Genomic DNA, 19,749 nt, shown 5'->3' with positions numbered 1-19,749 from the left:
GGGGGTCTTAAGAGGGCTTTTCCAGCCTAAATGGTTCTGTGATTCTATTCTGTGATTGCCATACATGGTCTTCATCAATCCCTATTGATCCTTACCTCTGTCTTACAGCTGTGGGAAAAGTGTTTTCCTTTCACCAACGGGAACAGAAATGGGAAACGTGCTACATACTGGCTTCACCGAGCACAGCCCTCAGTCACTTCAATTGTGCTTGATGCATAAGCGAAAGGAAACAAAGTGACACTGAGCTGTATTGGAAGTGATAGTGGGCACTATATGAACAAATTATATTTCCTGATGGGCGACACAGTGTAACACCAAGAACAGGGTAACAGGGTACAAGAAACAAACCCCTAAAACCACCCCAACTCCTCAACTCGACGGGAGAGCAGCGATTTTATTCCCAAATACATCTTCCCCCCTTTATTTTCACGCCGTCACCTCCCCCAGGCCGCCTCCCGGCCCGGCCCGGCCCGGCCCAGCCTGTCCTCCCGCCGGGGAGGCACCGCACCGGCCTCACGGGAGCTGTAGGCGGCCGGCGGCACCGGAGCGACCCGCAGCGCCCAGCTGCGACATGGCGGCCGCCGCGCAGGTACCGGCGGGACTGCCCGCCCGGGGGAGCGCGGGGGGCTGCGGGGGAGAGGCGGCGGCCGCGGGGAGGGGGAAGGAAGTTCGGCGGTTCCCACTTGTTGCGGCTGCGGCCCGGCTTCGGGGGGAGGAGCCGCGGAGATGGGGGATCCGTACTGCGGGCCCCCGGGGCGGGGAGAGTGTAGGGCGGCTGGGCCGGCGCCGTCGGAGAGGCCCGGTACGGGCGGGGACCGCGGCCTGGCCCGGCTGCCCGGGGTGCCGTCGCCGCACCCCCCGAGCCGTGATTCCGTTCCAGAGTAAACAGCTCCGTCTCGTCGCCCCTAAATGCCACCCCCAAGCAGGCCCTGCCGTTCCCCTGGCCGGGCACTGCTGCTCCCGGAGGAGCAGAGTCACGGGGCCAGGATAGAAACCAAACACCGGCCTGCGCGGTGCCTCACCGGGTGCGCAGTGCTGACACGCAAATATTTGCCCGGCCCTAATCCCACTCGCCCTTGTGTCGGCAAATCTCTGTCGGATGACAGGGGCGCTTTTGCCGGACGGGTCTGTCTCCAGACCAGGTGCCAGGATCGCAGCCGGCCCTCCTCCCTGTACGTTGTGCAACAGGCGGCGAGGAGAATAAGCGAGGCTTTGGCGAAAGGCGTGAGCGCCCGGTGAGTCAGTGCGCAGAAAGGCTGTGCAGCTTGCGGGCTGGTGGGCACGCTGCTGCCCCAGCTGACGGCCGAGGAACGTGGGGCCCTGCCTGTTTGTGTGCGGGCTGTCGGCTGGTTTTTGCCGGCGCAAAGGTTTGTTTGGCGTGCGGAGTTGGTCGGCCGTAGCTGCCACGCTCCCCCTCTGCCTCCCTGTGCACCGAGTTGCTTCCCAAGTGTAAACAAAGGAGAAAGAGCAGCAGGCGTTCTGCCTTCACATTCTAAATAGTGAAAGTGGCTGTTTGGTTTTATTCAGCTCTGGTGGAGGCAGACTGCAGTTAAACATCCAGGGTACAGCCTGGACTCGTTCTTGTCAGTAACATGGCATGTCTTCTGTTGGTGTTTTGCTTGTTTTCAGTTCTGATGTTATGTAGCAGGAGCGCAGCAAGAAAACACGTTGTCTTCCAACAACAGTGCATGTTGTACATTCCAGATATTGTGTGAAAGACGTTAATTTCTTCACGTCTTCCAAAGATCCTTGTGGGTGTGCTTAAATTGAGAAGACGTTCCAGATGTTCCAAACAATGTTTCCAAACATTAGCGTTTAGAAAACAGGCTGCACTGCTGTTCAAAAGTTGTATCTACGTTAGCTGTGGTGGAAAACATGCAAGCTGGTTTTCCTTTTCTTTCCTGTCCTAGTACATATATTCAGCAGTGTTTTGTGTGAACATGGTTTCACTACTTCTTCTCAAGGGCCAGTTCGTTTTGAAGCCTGATTTTCTTTTGCACAGGAGCCTCTTTTGTACAGCACCTGACAATAATGAAAGAGTGTATTATATTTGCAGTTCCTCTCTCTGCTGTCAGACCATTACATAAAAGGAACGGGAATTTGTCTTCATGCCCTGTAAGCCAGGCTCTGCTAAGACTTGGTCAGGGAGAGATTGAGACCTCAGGGGAGAGAAAACTATTGAAAATACATTTTAAGGAGTGTTTGTAAAATTACAGAAAATATCAAATTGGACTGAAGGAAAAGCAGTGCTGAAAATTATTTATAGCTTGGATTGTTATTTGTTTTGCTTTGGAAATTATGGTTACCCCTTCATGGAATGAACACTGAGCCCTCTGGTATTTTTTAGGTATTGTTTAGATTATTGAACCAGAGAGAATTGTAAGAACCCTAAGTGGTTTTACTATTGCATATTATTATTTTTGTATCTTTACACACCATGTTTATATTTGTTTGGTTTTGCCAATGCGAATATATATATATATATATATAGCAGTTTGAATCTAGTCTGTTTTCTTTTCATGTTTTTCTGTAGCAATTCCAATTTCTCCAGAGACTGATGGTTGCTTGTGTCCAACAGTGTTGGACATACTAGTAGTAATTTGAAGTTTGTTGTTCAGATGTATTCAGAAGGCTTCACATTTTGTAACACTGATAGAAGGAATGGAAAATTACATGCACGCTCTCAGCCTCACAATGCACGGAAACCCCGTGAAACCTGCACAGCGCATTTACTGTTATACGCTCTTGTTAATTTGATATTTTTGTCCATCACAGTGTTGTTCAGTTGCTGATGGAATAGTGACCTAAGCAGAGATGTTTGTTAACCTGCGCGTGTGTCCACCATGACATTTAATTTCCTACTGGGAAGGAGGATGGACACGCAAAAGGTCTCCCTACTGCTGCGAGCCAGTGTAGATTTTGAAAGTAAACAGGTTGGATCAGTCTCTCCTCGAATAACTTGACATCTCTGGGCTCGGCATCTGTCAGCCTGCCTGTTCCCAGCAGGTGTGATGGTTGCAGTATTCTACAGATTTCTCTTCCAAAGGCTTCCTAAGTCTTTGGGATTCAAAACTGCAGTTCCTCCTTCTCCCCCGGAATGATGACCACTGGGAGACTGAAGAAAATGAGTAGAGAGGAAATGCTCAGTGTTTTCCTGCTGCAGAGGAAAGAAGGCAGGAATCTTTGCTATTGGCCCAAGGGTGGCATGATTCACCCAGCAGCCAGTCAGCCTCAGTTGTCGTAGCCTAGTTTTCGCTTGATGTGCTTGCCTCCTGTTTGATCTGCATTTGCGTGTCCAAAGCCTGTAATTTTTAGCATTGCTTGTTGCTCATTCTCTGGGAACTACATAGGTGAGGAGTTGCCCTAAGGAGCTACTGCTCCTGTTGATGGGATGGAGGACAGATAGAGTGCTACATGTGGGCTGTTCTCAACATCCAGCTGCCACGCTTCCCAGAGCTATTAGTTGGAGGCAGCCTTTTTAAGTGCGTCTGAAATCTCTGCTTGGAGGCACAGCGTGGAGCAGTAGATACCGAGGTAAAAAATCCTGCTGAGCCAAGCCCCCATTTGAATGGAGGCAGTTCAGAGTTGTGATGTGATCGTTGCTGTTTTTAACACTGCTAAAGTCTGAGAGGTGCCTTAGACATAATGGTTAGGCCAGGCTTGCTCAGGATGTTAATATGGTATCCGTTTCTCAGAGACCAACTTTGGTGACTTGAAAATGAGGTTTTTGGAAGGCTCCAGGCTTATATGGTGAGCAAGTTAAGCGTCATGAATCACTAGCACTCCTCTGCAGCTGGAAGTCCTCTTCCTAATTCTACAGGTAACTTTGTGATGCTCCCCTGAATAGCATCTGAGCATGTGGTGCCTGGCTTGAAGAATGTGTGAGAGAGATCTCAGTAGTTGGGCGAGTTATGGGGAGGAAGAGTGGCTTGGAAGAATGTGACTGTAAAGGGGGAAAAATCTTTTCACTTTTGAATTGTACTTGTCTTTTCAGCTCACCAGCTGAGGTGGGAGGGATGTATTTCCCAATGAAATAGGTTTGGAGCAGCTGAGGAGAGGCCATGGTATGGGTAGGGTGGGGGTATGGCAGGGGCGTTGGAACTACATGATCCTTGAGGTCCCTTCCAACCCGGATGATTCTGTGATTCTGTGGGTATGGTTTATTTAGGGGTGCTCGTAAGCAGTGGCATAGCTTTCCTGACATGGGATGAGATGTGGCATGCCTTAGGGAGAAATGAGTTGTTGAGAGCGATACAAGAGCAATTCCTGTTATCAGAGGAGCACTCTTCTCTTTATGAACTGACTGCTTCCTCAAAAGCCAGTTTCTCCCGTCATGAAACAAGGTTGTCTTTGTGAGATAAACACAAACACATCCTTGTTTTGTAGCTGCTGAAAGCAGTCATTTGGATTCACACTGTTCAACAGTTACCAATGTGAGGCAATACACTGTAGTCTCCACATTAGGAAACTGTGTCCCTGGCCTAACACATCCGTCCTGTTTGTCCATTTGGTGTGATGTTTTAGACAGGGCTACATTAAGCCTTTGAGGCCTGATTTGGTAGGTGCAGTGTTAAAAGAAGTTGCTATAGTTACTGGCTTTCCTTACTAAGGGTTAAAGTTTACTGTCTCACGGAGTTTTTAATGCTACTGGTAAACCCAGATGTGTTGTTTGTTTGTTTGTTTTCTAAGAACCATTCTGAAATACAATGAGTAAAATAGAGAATGCAGGCCAGTTGTCCATAGCATGGTGAAGTTTGCACAGAGATCATACATATCTTAACTGACTCACTGTTGGCTGTTCTGACAGCGAACAGTATTTTAGGAATGCCATTAATTTGAGTTGTGAACTGAAAATATCTGTGGAGTGCAATGGCTTACCCACAATTGGGCTTTAATGTAAGGAACCCTGTCTACTTTTCAACGATGCATTTACAAAATATGAGTGTTTTTGTGCATTTCACCTCATCATTTTCACCTCTTTTCTGCTATACTTTGATACTCTGACTTTTTTTTCTGGATGTGCATTTCCTGCAAGATGCTTGTTACTACTGTATGTTTATATGTCCAAACACTTCAGAACAAGGTTTTCATGTTGGTGGCAGTGGGAATCCAGCATAGGTTTGCAGTGTATTCTCCAACAACCTGCTTGTAGTACTAGAAGAAGTAAAAAAAAATATATATATAGTCTAAAAACCATGTTTTTCTAACTGAAAGGTGAAGGTTCGTTGGTGTAGAAAATGAAGGGGGAAGATTCACTTAGAATTTCACTTCTCAGAATGGAACCTAATTTCAAAACTCAGAAACTTCAGCTGGCATTCAGGCTCTGCCTGCCTTTTGCTTTTAGTCATCTGATCCAATGTAGTCCAGCATGCCTTTTTAGCAGCCATGTATCTTTATGTGGTACTAAAGCACAAAGGGTTGAGCTTCCCAGCAGAGTTGCATTTATGTGTGCTTGAGAGCACAGTCATGCTGCCTGTTTTGCAGTTCACCTCAGACTCTTCTTTGCTGCAAACAGTTCTTCAGCGTAATGGACATGCAGGTGCCTGTGTGGTACCAAATGAGAAGCTAGCAGCTCAGCTACAGTGAAATCCACTGGGACTCCATATTTCTTGCAACGTCAAAATATTTTTTCCAGGCAATTACTGGAATGAAATTACTAACTTAAATCAGTGGCATTGCTGTCTTGAGAGGTAGACTTTCTTTTCCCAGTTCTTCCCTTGTCTTTGTGATATTTCTGTGCTGTGTTCTTTAACCTGTGTATCTCATAGCCATTGCGTGTAGTTTGTTTTCCTCTGTTATATTTCAGAAGCATTGGAATATAATCCCACAATCATTGTTCAGTATCTGCTTTTCTGCACGCATTACACAAGGGAATAACACAGTTAAAATTAACGTGACTCATGGGCATAGGATTTGGCTCAGTGTCAGCACTTCCCTGTTTTGTTTCATACAGTATTTCTGAGTAACAGGTATAGAATTGCAGACACCAGATAACTGAAGGTCTTGTGATCTCTGTAAGGACAATCTCTGTAAGGGAGATGTGATGAAGGGTCCTTGTTTGGAATGGCTAGATCAGAATAATTAGTTAGCATTTCCCTGAGAAGTTGGAAGTAGTAGAGTTTGGTTTCCAATGAATTTGTCTTGCAGATTTGATGTACTTTTAATCTAGATTACCCTAGGACCTTCATGTTAGCTCTGCTCTTGGTGTATGCTGAAAATACACTCAACTGAGGTAGGGATTCTCTGACGTCAGGCTGTAACCAAAGTAACAGGCAGCCTCTTAGCCAGGGAAGAGAAACTGTGCTTACTCAGTTCCTCCCAGCCTCTTGGTTGGAGTGCACATGGAGATGAGTAATATTTTGAAGACTGCTATCTGATGTCAAGGGTGAATAAAAGTGACCAGTGAATTCAAAAAAAATTCAAAAAAATGTAGCTTCTGGAGTTGTAGACATGCCCACAGTAATACTAGGAGAGATTTCATGAAATCAGAATAAAAGTAGGTCACACTAGCTATACACCACTACGCAATTTAATTATGGTCATTAAGTTTTGCTTGTGGCTTCTTCTGTGTCCCTCTCCCCTTCAGCTAAATCTTTTCCTGTGAGTGGGTTGTTTCCTTTCTGCTTCTTTCCTTAATCTCCAGGACATCCTCCTCTGCAAAGAAGATTGTTACCTCCACACGGATGCTTAAGCCCACAGGAGACGGAATAACCATCCTCAGATATCAGCAGGCACAGCCCAGGGGACCAGTGACGTGCCTTCCCTTCCCTGCCATACTCTGTGTCTGCTCCGTGGTGCAGCTCCTCTGAGTCCTTTACACTGTTCTGCAAGTTAATGCCCTTGGCCTTAGTCAGATGCTGTTATGTAAGAGGTTGTGATACATCACCTAAAAAGCTTTTGAACCTAAGCAAGTCACTTGTGCCTCACACATATATTATGCTGCTCTGACGGGGCAGATAATTACTGACATACAAAAATAGAATAGGAAATGCTTGGTCCTCTGAGATAATGACCACAGGGTTATGCCCTAAACAATTCTGGGCAAAGTGTTCTGTGATCAGAAAGGACTAGATCAGGTATTTACAGATGCTCTTCCTATTTTGAAGCCTCAGGAAACAAGTTAAGGTACATTGTCAGCTTTCCTTGCTGATGGGAGGTGAGAACTCTGCACCCTTCTGTGGAATGTGTTGTTTTCTAAGCACATCTCTGAAGGACCATGGGTAGGAGTGCACCTTTCTCCCTGTTTAACAGAGAAGAAGGCAGTTAGAAAAGTGTTGGCACATTCTCCTTGTGTAATAGCCCAGGCTGAAAAATGCCCTCACGAAGGACGAGCTAGATCCTCCTTCTTGCCCTTGCTCTTTTCCCCCGTTTCATGATGGAGAGCATTTGGTTTGGCCATACCTTTTGGTTTGCCATCACCCACATTGCAGTCTTTTCTTCTTACTTACGCTCCTTTCTGTAACAGTTGTCAGACTGGACAGATATGGCTGATATTGGAAGAGGAAATGTTGACTCACTGGATTTGTTATTCTTGCCTTTTTTCATTGCTATCTAAACTCAGCAGGTTGCCAGGAAATTGCACACTTTACATGATCTCTAAGTAGAACCAAGATAGAAATATTGTATATATGATAAGATTGGTTTTAGTGTCCTGTTTAGATTGCACATGGAAGAACATGGTATTTTGAAGGTTTCTACCTTCTGTCAGGGTTGGCTTTAAGGTTTGCTATGAGCCACTTCTACCTTGCATCAAAAAGAAAAGAATGCAGTCATTTCCAAACAGCACCATTTTATGTAGCACAGAAAGATGTTTCTTTTCTGATCCATTCAGACACCTGCTCGAGCACTGCCAGTGTAGTTAATTTGGAAGTGAAGGAAAGAGATGAGAAATGAAGTAGGATCACTTGATGTAATCACATTCATATTTCAAAAGCTTGTCAGCTTTTATTTGCAACTTAATTTCATTGTAGCTCAGTTTGAATGCTAATAAAGCCACAGAAGTTTACCTGCAATTTTTCTAAAGGTTCAGTACTCCTGATGTTGTGCTCGCTTGAAAATTTGGCAGTACCATTGCAGGTAGGATTCTGAACAACTTATGAAGGCATGATACTTGGTAAGACCCCCGTGGCTTTTTGGAATGATTGTTCCCGTGAGTGTTTGAAAAGTTGGGTAACCAGGCACGGTTATTTTACTAAAGTGCCTGAGGCTTTTAGTTGATTTTTAATTCATTTATTTTAAATAATGAAATTTCTCTACAAGTGCTAGGTATAACTTACTCATCATTGTTTTGAACAAGGGAAGTGGATGTCCTAATGCATAAGGTATCTTTATCCAGCCAGGGATGCTGCAGCAGAGCTTAAAATAAAGTGGTATCCTCTTACACATGTCGGGAACAGTGGGTTCTGAGGCAGGGATGAGGGTTGTTTCTCCTGATAGAACCAGTCCCAAGTAGTAGCTCTGATTAGTAAAAAACACATCCTGCGGTGCCAGAAGATCATGATGGATCATTTTTGGACACCTTGATCTGTGCCTGCTCTGCATCCCTGGTGTGGCAGTGGTGTTGTGTCTTCTAATTCTGCAGGCTGTAGGGAAGGTCAGGCAGAGGATTTTTGCAGGGAAAGTCCCGTGTCATCAGAACCTTCCTCAGGGTCACGAGATCAGTTGTGTGAAATGCCAGCCTGATCTGAGCTATAGGACTGTGTTGTAACTCCAACGAGAGAAAACTGCTCTCTGAGGTTTGCTCAGTAGTTTTGAAAGATGGAAACAGAAATAACTGAAAAGGAAAGTGAAATCTAGAAAGAAATAGAGAGGAGGTTCCTGAAAAACAGTTGACACTCTGAGAATGTATTCCTAAATGGGATTTAAATTCCAAAGCATCTTTGTTCTGGTCATTTGAGGTGATAAAGTCTTGCATTTTTTACAGAATTGCAGGTGTCACAGAGAAGAATAATCGTCATCAGCCCCAATGATCATCAAGAATATGAACTTTGTTATCTAGATGGAAGAAAAGATTAACAGCCCAGAAGGGGAGCCCTTTTGGTTTTCAAGATGGAGGCAGCTACTGGTGAAAGCCAACTGCAGCGAATTATCAGGGACTTGCAAGGTATACTGACATAGTGAAACATCCTCCGTGTTTTAGGTAACAGAGCAGCTGTGTTTTTGATTGCATAGTGCTTCTGTGCAGCAGTTGCAGCAGCGCAGTCATGGTTTGCTAGGTGCTCATTATAGTTGTGACTGATGTTTTGTAAGAGAGGTGCTGTACCGTTTTCAAAATCCTAAATTCTGGAGTTCTGCATATTTAAATAAACAAGCTTATAAATAAGCCTTACAATTACAAAAAAAAAAAAAAGTTTGCGGAGTGAAATTAAAATTATTCTGTTGTGTGGTGTGAGCTAGAGCATGTTTGCATGAGTAGAGCTAAGTTATAAGACTTCATGTGAGAATGAAAAGGAGGTCTGATTTTTATGCCGTCCCTTGGTGGAAAGCTGGTGTTGAGTTGCTCCTCGTATGTGAGGGCTAAAAAACAAGAAGGGCAGCCCAAGGTGGGAATGGAGATCCAGAGGGAGAGTATTGCACAGCTGGATCTGCTCCATGTAGCTAGAGCTACATGCTTTCTGTGCATTCGCCTTGTCCTCTACTAGCAGCAGCCAACCTCATTTTTCTACAGCTCTTCTATGGGCAAAATTGGCAGCAGATCCATAACCATTTTTCTGCTCTGTCTCTGTCTCAATCAGCTGCCTATACTGAGATCTGAGTATTTTTCTTTTTCCTATGTATTAAAAATAAGGTGTAACATGCACCAAAGCTTGGAATCCGGATCTTCCTGTAGCATAAAAAGGAGATCTACATGCTTGCTAACAACAATAAATTTTAATTTGCAAAGTGGATTTAATGGGATTGGGTGCCAAGGCTCAGTCAGGCATCCAAAAGGAGTACAAAGTCATGTGGACTGCACATTCAGAATCAGTAATTTCTGTTGCTGAGAAGTGAACACTTTGGGGAATAGAGCATCCAAGGACACGGCAATTTGCTTTGACTTGAGGTTTCCTCACCCTCCCATGGGAGTAGGTTTTAGGTGAAGGGAGTTGCTGCATGCTTATTTTTATGTACGTTCTTTTCCCATTTGTGTTTTGTAAGCAGCACAAGCTGAACCTTCCTGAATATTGCATGGAGAAGATAAATGTGCTGACTGAACAACTGTTCTCGTTTTACTGATCCCCTTTAGCAGATTACATGCTTTGTTGTTTCTAATCAGAATTCTGTTGGCATGTGGCAATAGCCGAACCTTAACGTGCACATGAGACAGTGAAAATGTATTTCCTTCTTCTGCTGAACAACCAGTTAGCAGTTATCTGATAGCGCTTCTTTGGTAAGTGTAAGGAAGAGGTTTTGCTCTTTTTAAGAATAAAATAGTAAGTCAGTGTGCCAGACTGACAAAACCTGAGCTCTAGTTTTTGTTATGTTTGGTATTAAATTGCAAGCACATCAGCAAGCTTTTTGCACTGTGATTAAGACGTCTGAGCTGAAACTAAATACACGTGCATGATATCCAGGCGAAAAACCTATTTACTCACTTCCCTATGAATTCACTGTTATATATTTCTTACATTAGTTAATCATTTTGGTGTCTTGTTTTAAAGATGCTGTGGCTGAATTAAGTAAAGAATTTAAAGAAGGAGGGGAACCAATCACAGATGACAGTGTCAACTTGCAAAAATTCTCCTACAAGCTTGAATATCTTCTACAGGTAAAAAGTGATATGTGTCATTTATAATCAACATCAAAGTGAGGCCTTATTTTCTGTTGTTGCCTCGTTAGTACTTAGGGTTTAACTGAAATGATCACAAGTTTCCATTTGAGTCTTTTTTCAGGACTGCCTGACATGTGCAGCTTATTGTATATATTTTGAGTGAGAGCAAATAATTGTAATCAAAAGGTAATGCTGACAGGCTGATTGAAGAATATAAAGCATTTTTCTATTGATCTGAAGGATTTGAGCTTGATTTTGAAGATGTACGCTTCTAAATTATCATGAAAAAATTGTAGTAATGACATCTTGACAACAGCAAAATAAATAGTAGTAGACAGCCAATAATGCAAATACAGTGGCATGAGTAATTTACAGCATTTTTAGCAATTTCATTGCAGAAATTCATTTTTATTGTATGCAACTGTTAATGCCAAAGGCTGATTTTTAATCTGAAATGCTGCTTTTGGGCTAAAATGTCAGTAAAAGGGGACATTGCTGGGCAAGATGAAATTAAGTTAGCACGGTCTGTGTACACATACACTGTAATCGTGCCACTGACACAAACACAGCCATGCTAATCTAGCCTTGATCTAGGCAAGGTAGTTCTAATTGGGTTGAGAGGCTTCAGCAGGTGCTGAAGAAAACCCTTGGGATTCAAATGCTCCAAGCTGTGGTCTGTACCCTCACCACATCACTGCTCTGAGTGTGGTTTCACAGCCTGTTCAGGTAGGTGCATGTGTTGTATTGCCACACTTGATTGAAGGGTTCTCAGCAACCGACTGTCATTTCCTTGCCCTTGAATACCTCCTAAAACTGCTGCTAAACTTAATTTGAACAATTTTTAATGGCCATTTGTATTTAAACTTAATCAAGAACTTTACTGTTTGTTACTGTCTGTAAAGCATGTTTAGTAGCCACTGGATTATATCAGTGCAGTACAGTGTTACTGTACTTTCTGAATACATTGTCTAAAGCTGAAAAGGAGCTCTGAACACAGATATTGGTCAGAAAGGAGTGGATTTCCACAGTAAATATATGTAAGTATATTTATGTTTAAGTTTTGTTCATTGCTTTTTGTTTTCCTTGCTTAAGTTTGACCAGAAAGAAAAAAGCACATTGCTGGGGAACAGAAAAGACTACTGGGATTATTTCTGTGACTGTCTGGCAAAAGTCAAAGGAGCTAACGATGGAATTCGCTTTGTCAAGTCTATCACGGAAGTAAGTGCGTCAGTTAATCATCACAATCCATGCTTTGTGTTTTGGTGTGTCTTTGCAGAAAGCAGAGAAATAAAATTTACTGCTTTTAACATAGGATAAAATATTTGCACTTCTTTTTTTTTTTTAAAGTTCTCAGGTAAAGTATAAAAATGCAAGGTTACATCTTTTTGGTAGAGTACCATAGTTTGTAGAATTAGATAATCTTTTATTTATTTTGAAGACCACTTACACAAATGAATAGTTCTATTTGTGTCTGGTTGTGCCATGCCTTTTCATTAAATAAGTGTCATTTTCTCTAAAAATGAATGAACAATAAGCCAAGGGTAGAGCCTGTATCTTCAGTATACTTTAAGAAAGGACTTTAGTCTAAGTGTAAGAGAGAAGAACCACCATGTTTGAACATTCTTAAGACTTTCTCAGTTGGTCAGCAGAGTTAAAGAGAAATGACTGAGAGCGGAGTTTCATCTTCTGACTCAATTTTCTTCCTTTATGTCAAAAATCATGATACAATGGCTCAGGATTGTTGGCATTATTTCTTTGAGAAAGCTCACAGGAACAAGACAAAAACTTTTATCTTTATTAGAAGTAGTAATAAAAGTGTAATTTTCTAACAGCCACATTACATCGTCAGCTCAATCATTGGCTGAAATAAATGCTGTGAGAAGCTTTCTATGCTGATTCTGTCTTTAGAATCGTTTGAGAGAGAACTTTCCTTCTGGGGAAAAGAAGTGGTGGTGCAGCCCTGTCCTGACACTCAGTTCTTTTATCTGTAAGCAGTGCTAACTTGTATTAGCAAGTTACTATTCACAACATGTTTACCAATTCTCTCAACAATTCCACCACAGCATCATCTCCAAATAATGTTATCTTGAGTCATATGAAAGAGAGCCATAGTACTGCAGCAGAGGCAGGCTTTGTATTCCCTGCATTTCTTATTTCTCACAGAGTCACAGAGTTGTAGGGATTGGAAGGGACCTCTAGAAAACCTCCTGCTAAGTCCAACCCCCTGCTAAACGATGTCACCTACAGTACATTGCACAGCAGTGTGTCCAGATGGATCTTGAATATCCCTCGAGAAAGAGACTCCACAGCCTGTCTGGGCAGCCTGTTCCAGAGCTCTGTCACTCTCATGTTAAAGAAGTTCTTCCTTGTGTTTGTATGGAAGGGGAAGTGTTCCAGTTTCTGCGTGTTGCCTCTTGTTTTATTATTGCACACCATCCAAAAAAGTCTACTCCCATCAATTTGACTGCTGCACTTTTGGTATTTATAATCAGTGATGAGATCCCATCTCAGCCTTCTCTCCAGGCATTGATTTTGCCTAAACGATCTTTGACCAGCTTCTCCTCAGCCTCCTCTTTTTCTCTGATCATGTGCATTCACTCTGGTATTTCCATGCCTAAAAAATAATTGCTGTTCAAATTGATAAACCAATGGGAATAAGAAAAGTATTCTTCCAATGGCTTCTGGTGTTGGGGTTTAGTTTTGTTTTTGTTGGGTTTTTTTAATTCTTCTTAAGAGATTCACTGAATACAGATGCTCTTGGTCTGACAAATCAGATCTTATCAATTTAAGGGCTAAGTGTTAATAAAGAATTTGTGCATTTGGGAGGTTATTGTATCCATGGGTATATGCATCTTGGTTCTATGGCTAGACTGGCTCTAAGGCTCTTCCAGCTGTGGCCATACACACCTTAAATTACTTGAGCAGTCACTTCCAGATGTGGTACACACACTCAGATTTTGCCTTATATCAGGAATTGCCCTTAGCATAGTCTGTATTCATGTACTTGGAATGTTAGAAGATTTTGTTGCTCTTGTGATGTTTTGACATTATAAAATGGACAACTGCTGATTGCAGTTATAAATCTGTCATTCAAAAAAGATTTGTCCCAATGACAGTACTGGGAGAATGTATCTATCAGTGGCACTTCTTGTTACTTCCTTCACAACTAGTGGCTTGTTGTGTCTTTTTTGAGTATGTATGTATGTATGTATGTATGTAGACTGTCTTCATCATGCCTCCCTACATGATTGCAACCAATATTCAGGTGTTTTTCTCTGTGGTTTCTCTCTTCCAGCTGCGAACATCTCTTGGGAAAGGAAGAGCATTTCTGCGTTACTCCCTCGTTCATCAAAGGCTTGCAGATACCTTACAGCAGTGTTTTATGAACACCAAGGTGACCAGGTGAACAGAAGAGTAGCTTGCTAACTGATAACTGCTCACTGTGAACGAGCAACATGACCAGGCAGCTACTGAGAGAAATTGAAACCTTTCCAAATGGTTAGCTTACAGGACTGGTAATAGGATACACAGGATAATAGACCTTCTAGCCTGGGTCACTGGCTCATACTTATCTTAGACTGGTAAATACTGAAAGTTGTTACAACTGAATGCTTGTAAAGTGGATGGTGTAGATGCATCATATGTGGGCTTTGAAGATGACATTTTTATAAGCATTGAAGATCCCTGGCTGGATCTTCTGTACTGTATAAGGGAGGATTAATTTGCTAGTGTTGCACAAAGCTTCAGGAAGCATTTGCACATATTCCTGGCTTGTCAGACAGAGGAGCAGCTTGCTCCAGCCAACAAACACCAAAGACAACTTATAGTTAATTGGAAGGGACACTTGCAAGGCTTTTAGAAAAAGCCATCTCATTGTACAGTGTATTTAACTTTGTAAGCTGTTTTCTGTCCTTTATCCTTGACATATTGTGTGTGCTTTATGTATTTAGTGTGATTATCCATTGTATAGTAAGTATTTTGTCTTGTCATTGTTTTGCCCAAGCACTAGAGCAAAAAATGTTTTGTACAGGGAGTCCTTTAATGATATTTCTGTGAGCTTCATTCAATCTGTTTGGTTTCATTTGTACCACAGGATTACTTTCAGTTTATACTTAAAGTATCATGCCAGTTTTTTTCTGGGTAAGAGTGAATAATGATGTTTTTGTTTTTGTTGTGTTTTTGGTTTTTTTTGCAAGTGAAACTGCTGCTTCTTTTTTATGTATGAATAAATACTACTTCTGTTTTTTTGTGTTTGTTTTCAAGTGACTGGTACTATGCACGAAGCCCATTTCTGAATCCCAAAATGAGTTCTGACATTGTGGGTCAACTCTATGAGCTCACTGATGTTCAGTTTGACTTGGCATCACGAGGCTATGATTTAGATGCTGCTTGGCCAGCATTTGCCAGGTAAGATAACAACACATTGTCATCTTCTGCTTTTAAATGTAGGAAAGATGTGTTGGAGCAGGTATATGCTTTCTCTGTGTAATTAGTCAATGACCAAACTGGTATTTTTTCCAGACCAGAGGAAAGTATAAAAACTTGTAGATTTAATCTAGATTCATGCCTATTAGTGGAAGTTTTCTGGGGCTGCATGCTGCCACCATCTGGTTGAGCATCCACCACACTGTAGTACAGTTTCACAAAGCTAAGTTGCACTGATTCATGTGAATATGAAAAGCCACAGCTCCAACCTCGTAATCCTTTGTAGGTGCTTTCGACATTCCTGTTTTGTTTTCCATCAGCTTCAGTGGTTTTTAGCCCAGACAACAGGCACAGTTGTGAGTGGTAGTTATAACTAGACAAGTCCTACACACAGCAGTAGAAAGATGTGTACATATGATGTCTGTAGTCTTCTCTTATATATTGTATCTCCGTGTGATCAACAGGAGGACGCTGTCCTCACTTGGATCTTCAGCATACTTATGGAAGCCCCCAAGTCGCAGTTCCAGCATGAGCAGCTTAGTGAGCAATTACTTGCAGGTAAGCAAAATACAAGTAAATGTGTGGCGAAGGAAATCTTTAAATAATGGCATTATTCCAAAGAGATTGGAGGTTTTATGATAATTATGGCTCATAATGGTAATCTACAGTACTTTAAATAAAGAGTACTTTAAATAAAAGCCAATTAAAATCAGTCCAGTAGCTGATTCAAATGCATGCCAATCTTGTAGATGAAAAAAATACATTCAGAAGGCAACATAAAGATAGGTATGTTTTCATTCATTTTATGTGAAAACATACCTTTTCTCCTATAAGTTGATGACTTGTAGTTTTATGAATCCAGCACAGAAGGTCACTGTGCATTAAGAGCCTGAATTTGCTATCACTTGAACACAGCATGTGTAATTCCTCTTGAAGCTGGCAGGTCTACATTTTTTTTTTCTGGGTTAAATTTCATTGCAAACTTACCCTACACTAACAAATGGAAATAATTTTTAAAAAATTGGGTGTTCAGATGTTAAGGTGCTACGTACTATTACAATGCCTCCTCAGTGTTCTTGTCATCACCAAAAAACAAAAGCAAAAAGTTAAGTCATCCTGATTTCTGGAATGTTTGAGTCTTTTTCTTTGAAAAATGCAGCTCTGATTCAAGTTATAAAATCTTTTTTTCACATTCTGCTTATTTAGGCTCCAGAATTTCCCTCCAGCCCTGATGCAAATAACTCACTAAATGCTGAACACTTTGAGGGCTTTGAAGAGATGCGTGTAGAACTTGACCAGGCTGAGCTAAGGCAGAAGGAACTTCAGAGAAGTATTCACCAGCTAGAATTGGAAAACCAGGAGCTCCAGGCAGCTGTCAGCCTTCAGAAAGAACAGTTGCAGCTGGAAAAAGAGAAGAGCAATAACTACAGTGAGGAGAACTCCCGGCTGACAAAGATGATCACAGAGTTACAGAAGCAGTGTGAGGTTTCACACTCCACTCAAAGCACTGTTCATGACCTGCAGAAATGCCTTCAATCGCTGGAACTGAATGCCGTGGAGCAGCAGAAGGAATATTCAACAAAGCTGGCGCAGTTGGCAACCAGTAAGGAGGATTATGCCTCAAAACTGCAGCTGTTGAATGAGGAGTTGGAGGTCTGTAGGGCTTTAGTTGCTATGAAGGAGCTTTGCATTGATGAGCTTAAAGCAAAGCTAAGTTCCACAGAACAGAAGAATCTCAACCTCCTTGCAAAAGTTGATGCTGCCTTAGAGGAAAAAGGACAGCAAGCTATGGCCCAGTGTGACTCTGCCCTACAGATACAGGCATTATTAGAGAAGCTTCAGCAGACAGAAAAGGAAAAGGCAGAGATGCAAATACTCAGTGATGAACACACATATCAGCTGAAAACTGCAAAAGAACAGCTGCAGCTGAAAGAAGAGGCGCAGAAGGAACTGGAGTGCAGATATAATCGCCTTGCTGCTGATTCCAGAGAAGAGAGTGAAAAGCTGCTGAGGAGCATGGAAACCATGGAAAAGGAAATGGATGCACTTCAGAAGGCCCTGACCCTGAAAGAAAAGGAGATGGCTGAGCTCCAGACCCAGGTAATGGGGTCGCTGGCTCAGGTGGGGTCACTGGAAAAAGATCTTGAGGAGGCAAGGAAAGAAAAAGAGAAACTCAAGGAGGAGTATGGTAAGATGGAAGAGGCACTTAAGGAGAAAGCCCAGTCACAAGCAGAAAAATTTGAACAACAGGAGGGTCATTTAAAAAAGGTGAGTGAGACTGTGTGTAGCCTTGAGGAGCAAAAGCAGAAGCTCTTGTATGAGAAAGAGGATCTCAGACAGAAAGTCAAGGAGCTAGAGGATCAGATGAAGCAGCAAAACTCTGCAGTAAATGAAATGAGTGAGGAGAGCAGGAAGCTGAAAACTGAGAATGCAGATTTGCAGCAGTCCAAGAAGAAGATGGAAGAGAAGCTGAAAAATCTGGAAGCCTCTAAAGATTCTCTGGAAGCCGAGGTGGCCAGGCTGAGGGCCTCTGAGAAACAGCTTCAGAGTGAGATAGATGATGCCCTTGTGTCAGTTGATGAAAAAGAGAAGAAGCTCCGAAGCCAGAATAAACAGCTGGATGAAGATTTGCAGAATGCCAGGAGACAAAGCCAAATTCTGGAGGAGAAATTAGAGGCTCTGCATTCAGACTATAGAGAATTAAAGGAAAGAGAAGAGACCACCAAGGAATCTTATGCCTCACTTGAAGGACAGCTGAAGAGTGCTAAACAACACAGTTTACAAGTAGAAAAAAGCTTGGACACTTTGAAGGAGAGCAAGGAGTCACTCCAGTCACAGCTTGCAGAGAAGGAAGTACAGCTACAAGGCATGGAGTGCCAATGTGAGCAGCTAAGAGAAGAAGCTGAAAGACATAGGAAGAAAGCTGAGACTCTTGAGGTAGAAAAGCTCAGTGTTGAAAATACATGCCTTCAGCAGACAAAGCTTATTGAATCCCTCACATCAGAAAAGGAATCAATGGAAGAGCACCAACTACAGCAGGCAGCTTCTCTGGAGAAAGATGCAAAAGAGCTGGCCTCCAGGCTTACAGTAAGTGAAGAGCAGCTGCAGGTCAACCGAGATGAAGTGTCTAGACTGCAAACAGAACTCCTTGACGTGCGAGTCAAGCTTCAGCAGACCACTGATGAGAGAGAGCAGTTGAAAAGTGAGCTGGCAATCAAAGAACCTGTCTTGGGGGAGCAGAAAGTGCTTGTCCAGCAGCTGAAAGAGCAAATAGAGTCCCTCAACAGAAACCACGTGCAAGAACTGGTGCAATGGAAAGAAAGAGAAGAAGTGCTGAAAAGAGAACAGGAGACAGTAGCCCTTCAAAAAACTGAGCTGGAAGATAATTTGCTGAGTCTAAAGGAAGAACTCTCCAAGGTTAAGCAGTATTTGGAAGCTGCTAGAATGGAAAATGTAGAAAACAAAGATCTCCTCCATAGGACCAACACAGATATGGCTGAACTCGGTATTCAGATTTGTGCCTTGTCCTCTGAGAAGGTGGATGCAGAAGAGCAGTTAGCCCAGGCCAAAGAGAGGCTCAAAGAATTGGAAGAACAGGCAGCAGCGCAACAGGAGAAACTGAAGCATGACATTTCTAGTCTCAGACAGGAGAACAGGAGCCTACAAGAGAAACTAGAGGAGGCTCAGATATGTGTCTCAGCTGTCCCAAGTCTGCAAGCACAACTGGAGGCAGCAAAGAAACAGGCACAGAGCTTTCAAGAGACCAGCCAAGAAGAGCTGTCTGCCATAAAATTTCAAATGAGCACAGAGATTCTAAATTATCAGACAAAATTCAAGGTAAATTAATGTGATTATTACAGCTGAAAGAGCTGTGCAGGATTTCCCCTGCTTTACCATCTGCTGCAGGAATCACAGGGCAAAATCCTAGGGTTTATGTTGGCCAGGCTCTGAGACTAGTGTGCAACCAGCCTTAGCCTGGGAATCTAAAAATATCTCAACATGGAACGGCCTGGCTTGAAAAGTACCTCAAAGATCATCTATATGGATGAGCTAGGATGGTGTGGAGATAATATAACTTTTGGTATAATGTGCAGATAATTCCCTTGTCTGTTTTTGTGTCCAGTTGCTCAAGGTGGCAGCCAGGAAGACCACGGTTTTTCTTCCATAAGATCAGAAGTTAACCTTGTATATGTGAAATGACATGCCTAGTGGTTAAGGACTTTATTGTGTTCTGCCATTCTGAGATAGAGTCTGAGATTGATCAGTTAATCTGGGCTCTATGCGTGCCACTGGTGCTATCCAGAAATCCCACCAGTTTGAGAAAATAGTGTACATTTATTTATGTTTCTTCTTCATAAACACTTCTTAAACCTCAGTATAGAATCATGGATTCATGAGTATGATTTGGGCTACCTCACTCTTTTGAGGCCCATTAAGCTAAGCTGCTTTTTTTGCTGACAGCTGTAGTAGCCCATAGCAAGTAACATCAAACCACAACTAGTCTGTGACCACAGAGGGTTCTGAGTCCATAAGCTGGGTTTCTCCTAGCTGTATTTCATGAGTATTGCTTTTAT

At 42.6% G+C, this 19,749-nt stretch overlaps 1 protein-coding gene across 4 annotated transcripts in view; it reads left to right on the top strand.

Moving 5' to 3' along the window:
• Positions 1 to 500: 500 nt before the first annotated feature.
• FYCO1 (FYVE and coiled-coil domain autophagy adaptor 1) overlaps positions 501 to 19,749 on the top strand; it is a 34,212-nt gene continuing 14,963 nt past the window's right edge. For 3 of the 4 annotated variants that reach the window (XM_042816857.1, XM_042816855.1, XM_042816853.1), the window contains exons 1-8: positions 501 to 589; positions 8,924 to 9,103; positions 10,641 to 10,747; positions 11,843 to 11,968; positions 14,046 to 14,152; positions 15,014 to 15,157; positions 15,640 to 15,733; positions 16,382 to 19,012. In XM_042816857.1, coding sequence (XP_042672791.1) covers positions 9,049 to 9,103; positions 10,641 to 10,747; positions 11,843 to 11,968; positions 14,046 to 14,152; positions 15,014 to 15,157; positions 15,640 to 15,733; positions 16,382 to 19,012 — 3,264 coding nt within the window. In that variant the 5' untranslated portion in view covers positions 501 to 589; positions 8,924 to 9,048. Of the gene's footprint in view, positions 590 to 1,099; positions 1,236 to 8,923; positions 9,104 to 10,640; positions 10,748 to 11,842; positions 11,969 to 14,045; positions 14,153 to 15,013; positions 15,158 to 15,639; positions 15,734 to 16,381; positions 19,013 to 19,749 lie in introns of those variants that run through there. The other variant, XM_042816854.1, reaches the window with a different exon arrangement.

The sequence above is a fragment of the Centrocercus urophasianus genome, unplaced genomic scaffold (assembly GCF_019232065.1).
Source record: "Centrocercus urophasianus isolate 14NV4802_14NV808 unplaced genomic scaffold, USGS_Curo_1.0 seq_16, whole genome shotgun sequence".
NCBI lineage: Eukaryota > Metazoa > Chordata > Aves > Galliformes > Phasianidae > Centrocercus > Centrocercus urophasianus.
This window is presented reverse-complemented; position numbering and strand designations above follow the sequence as displayed.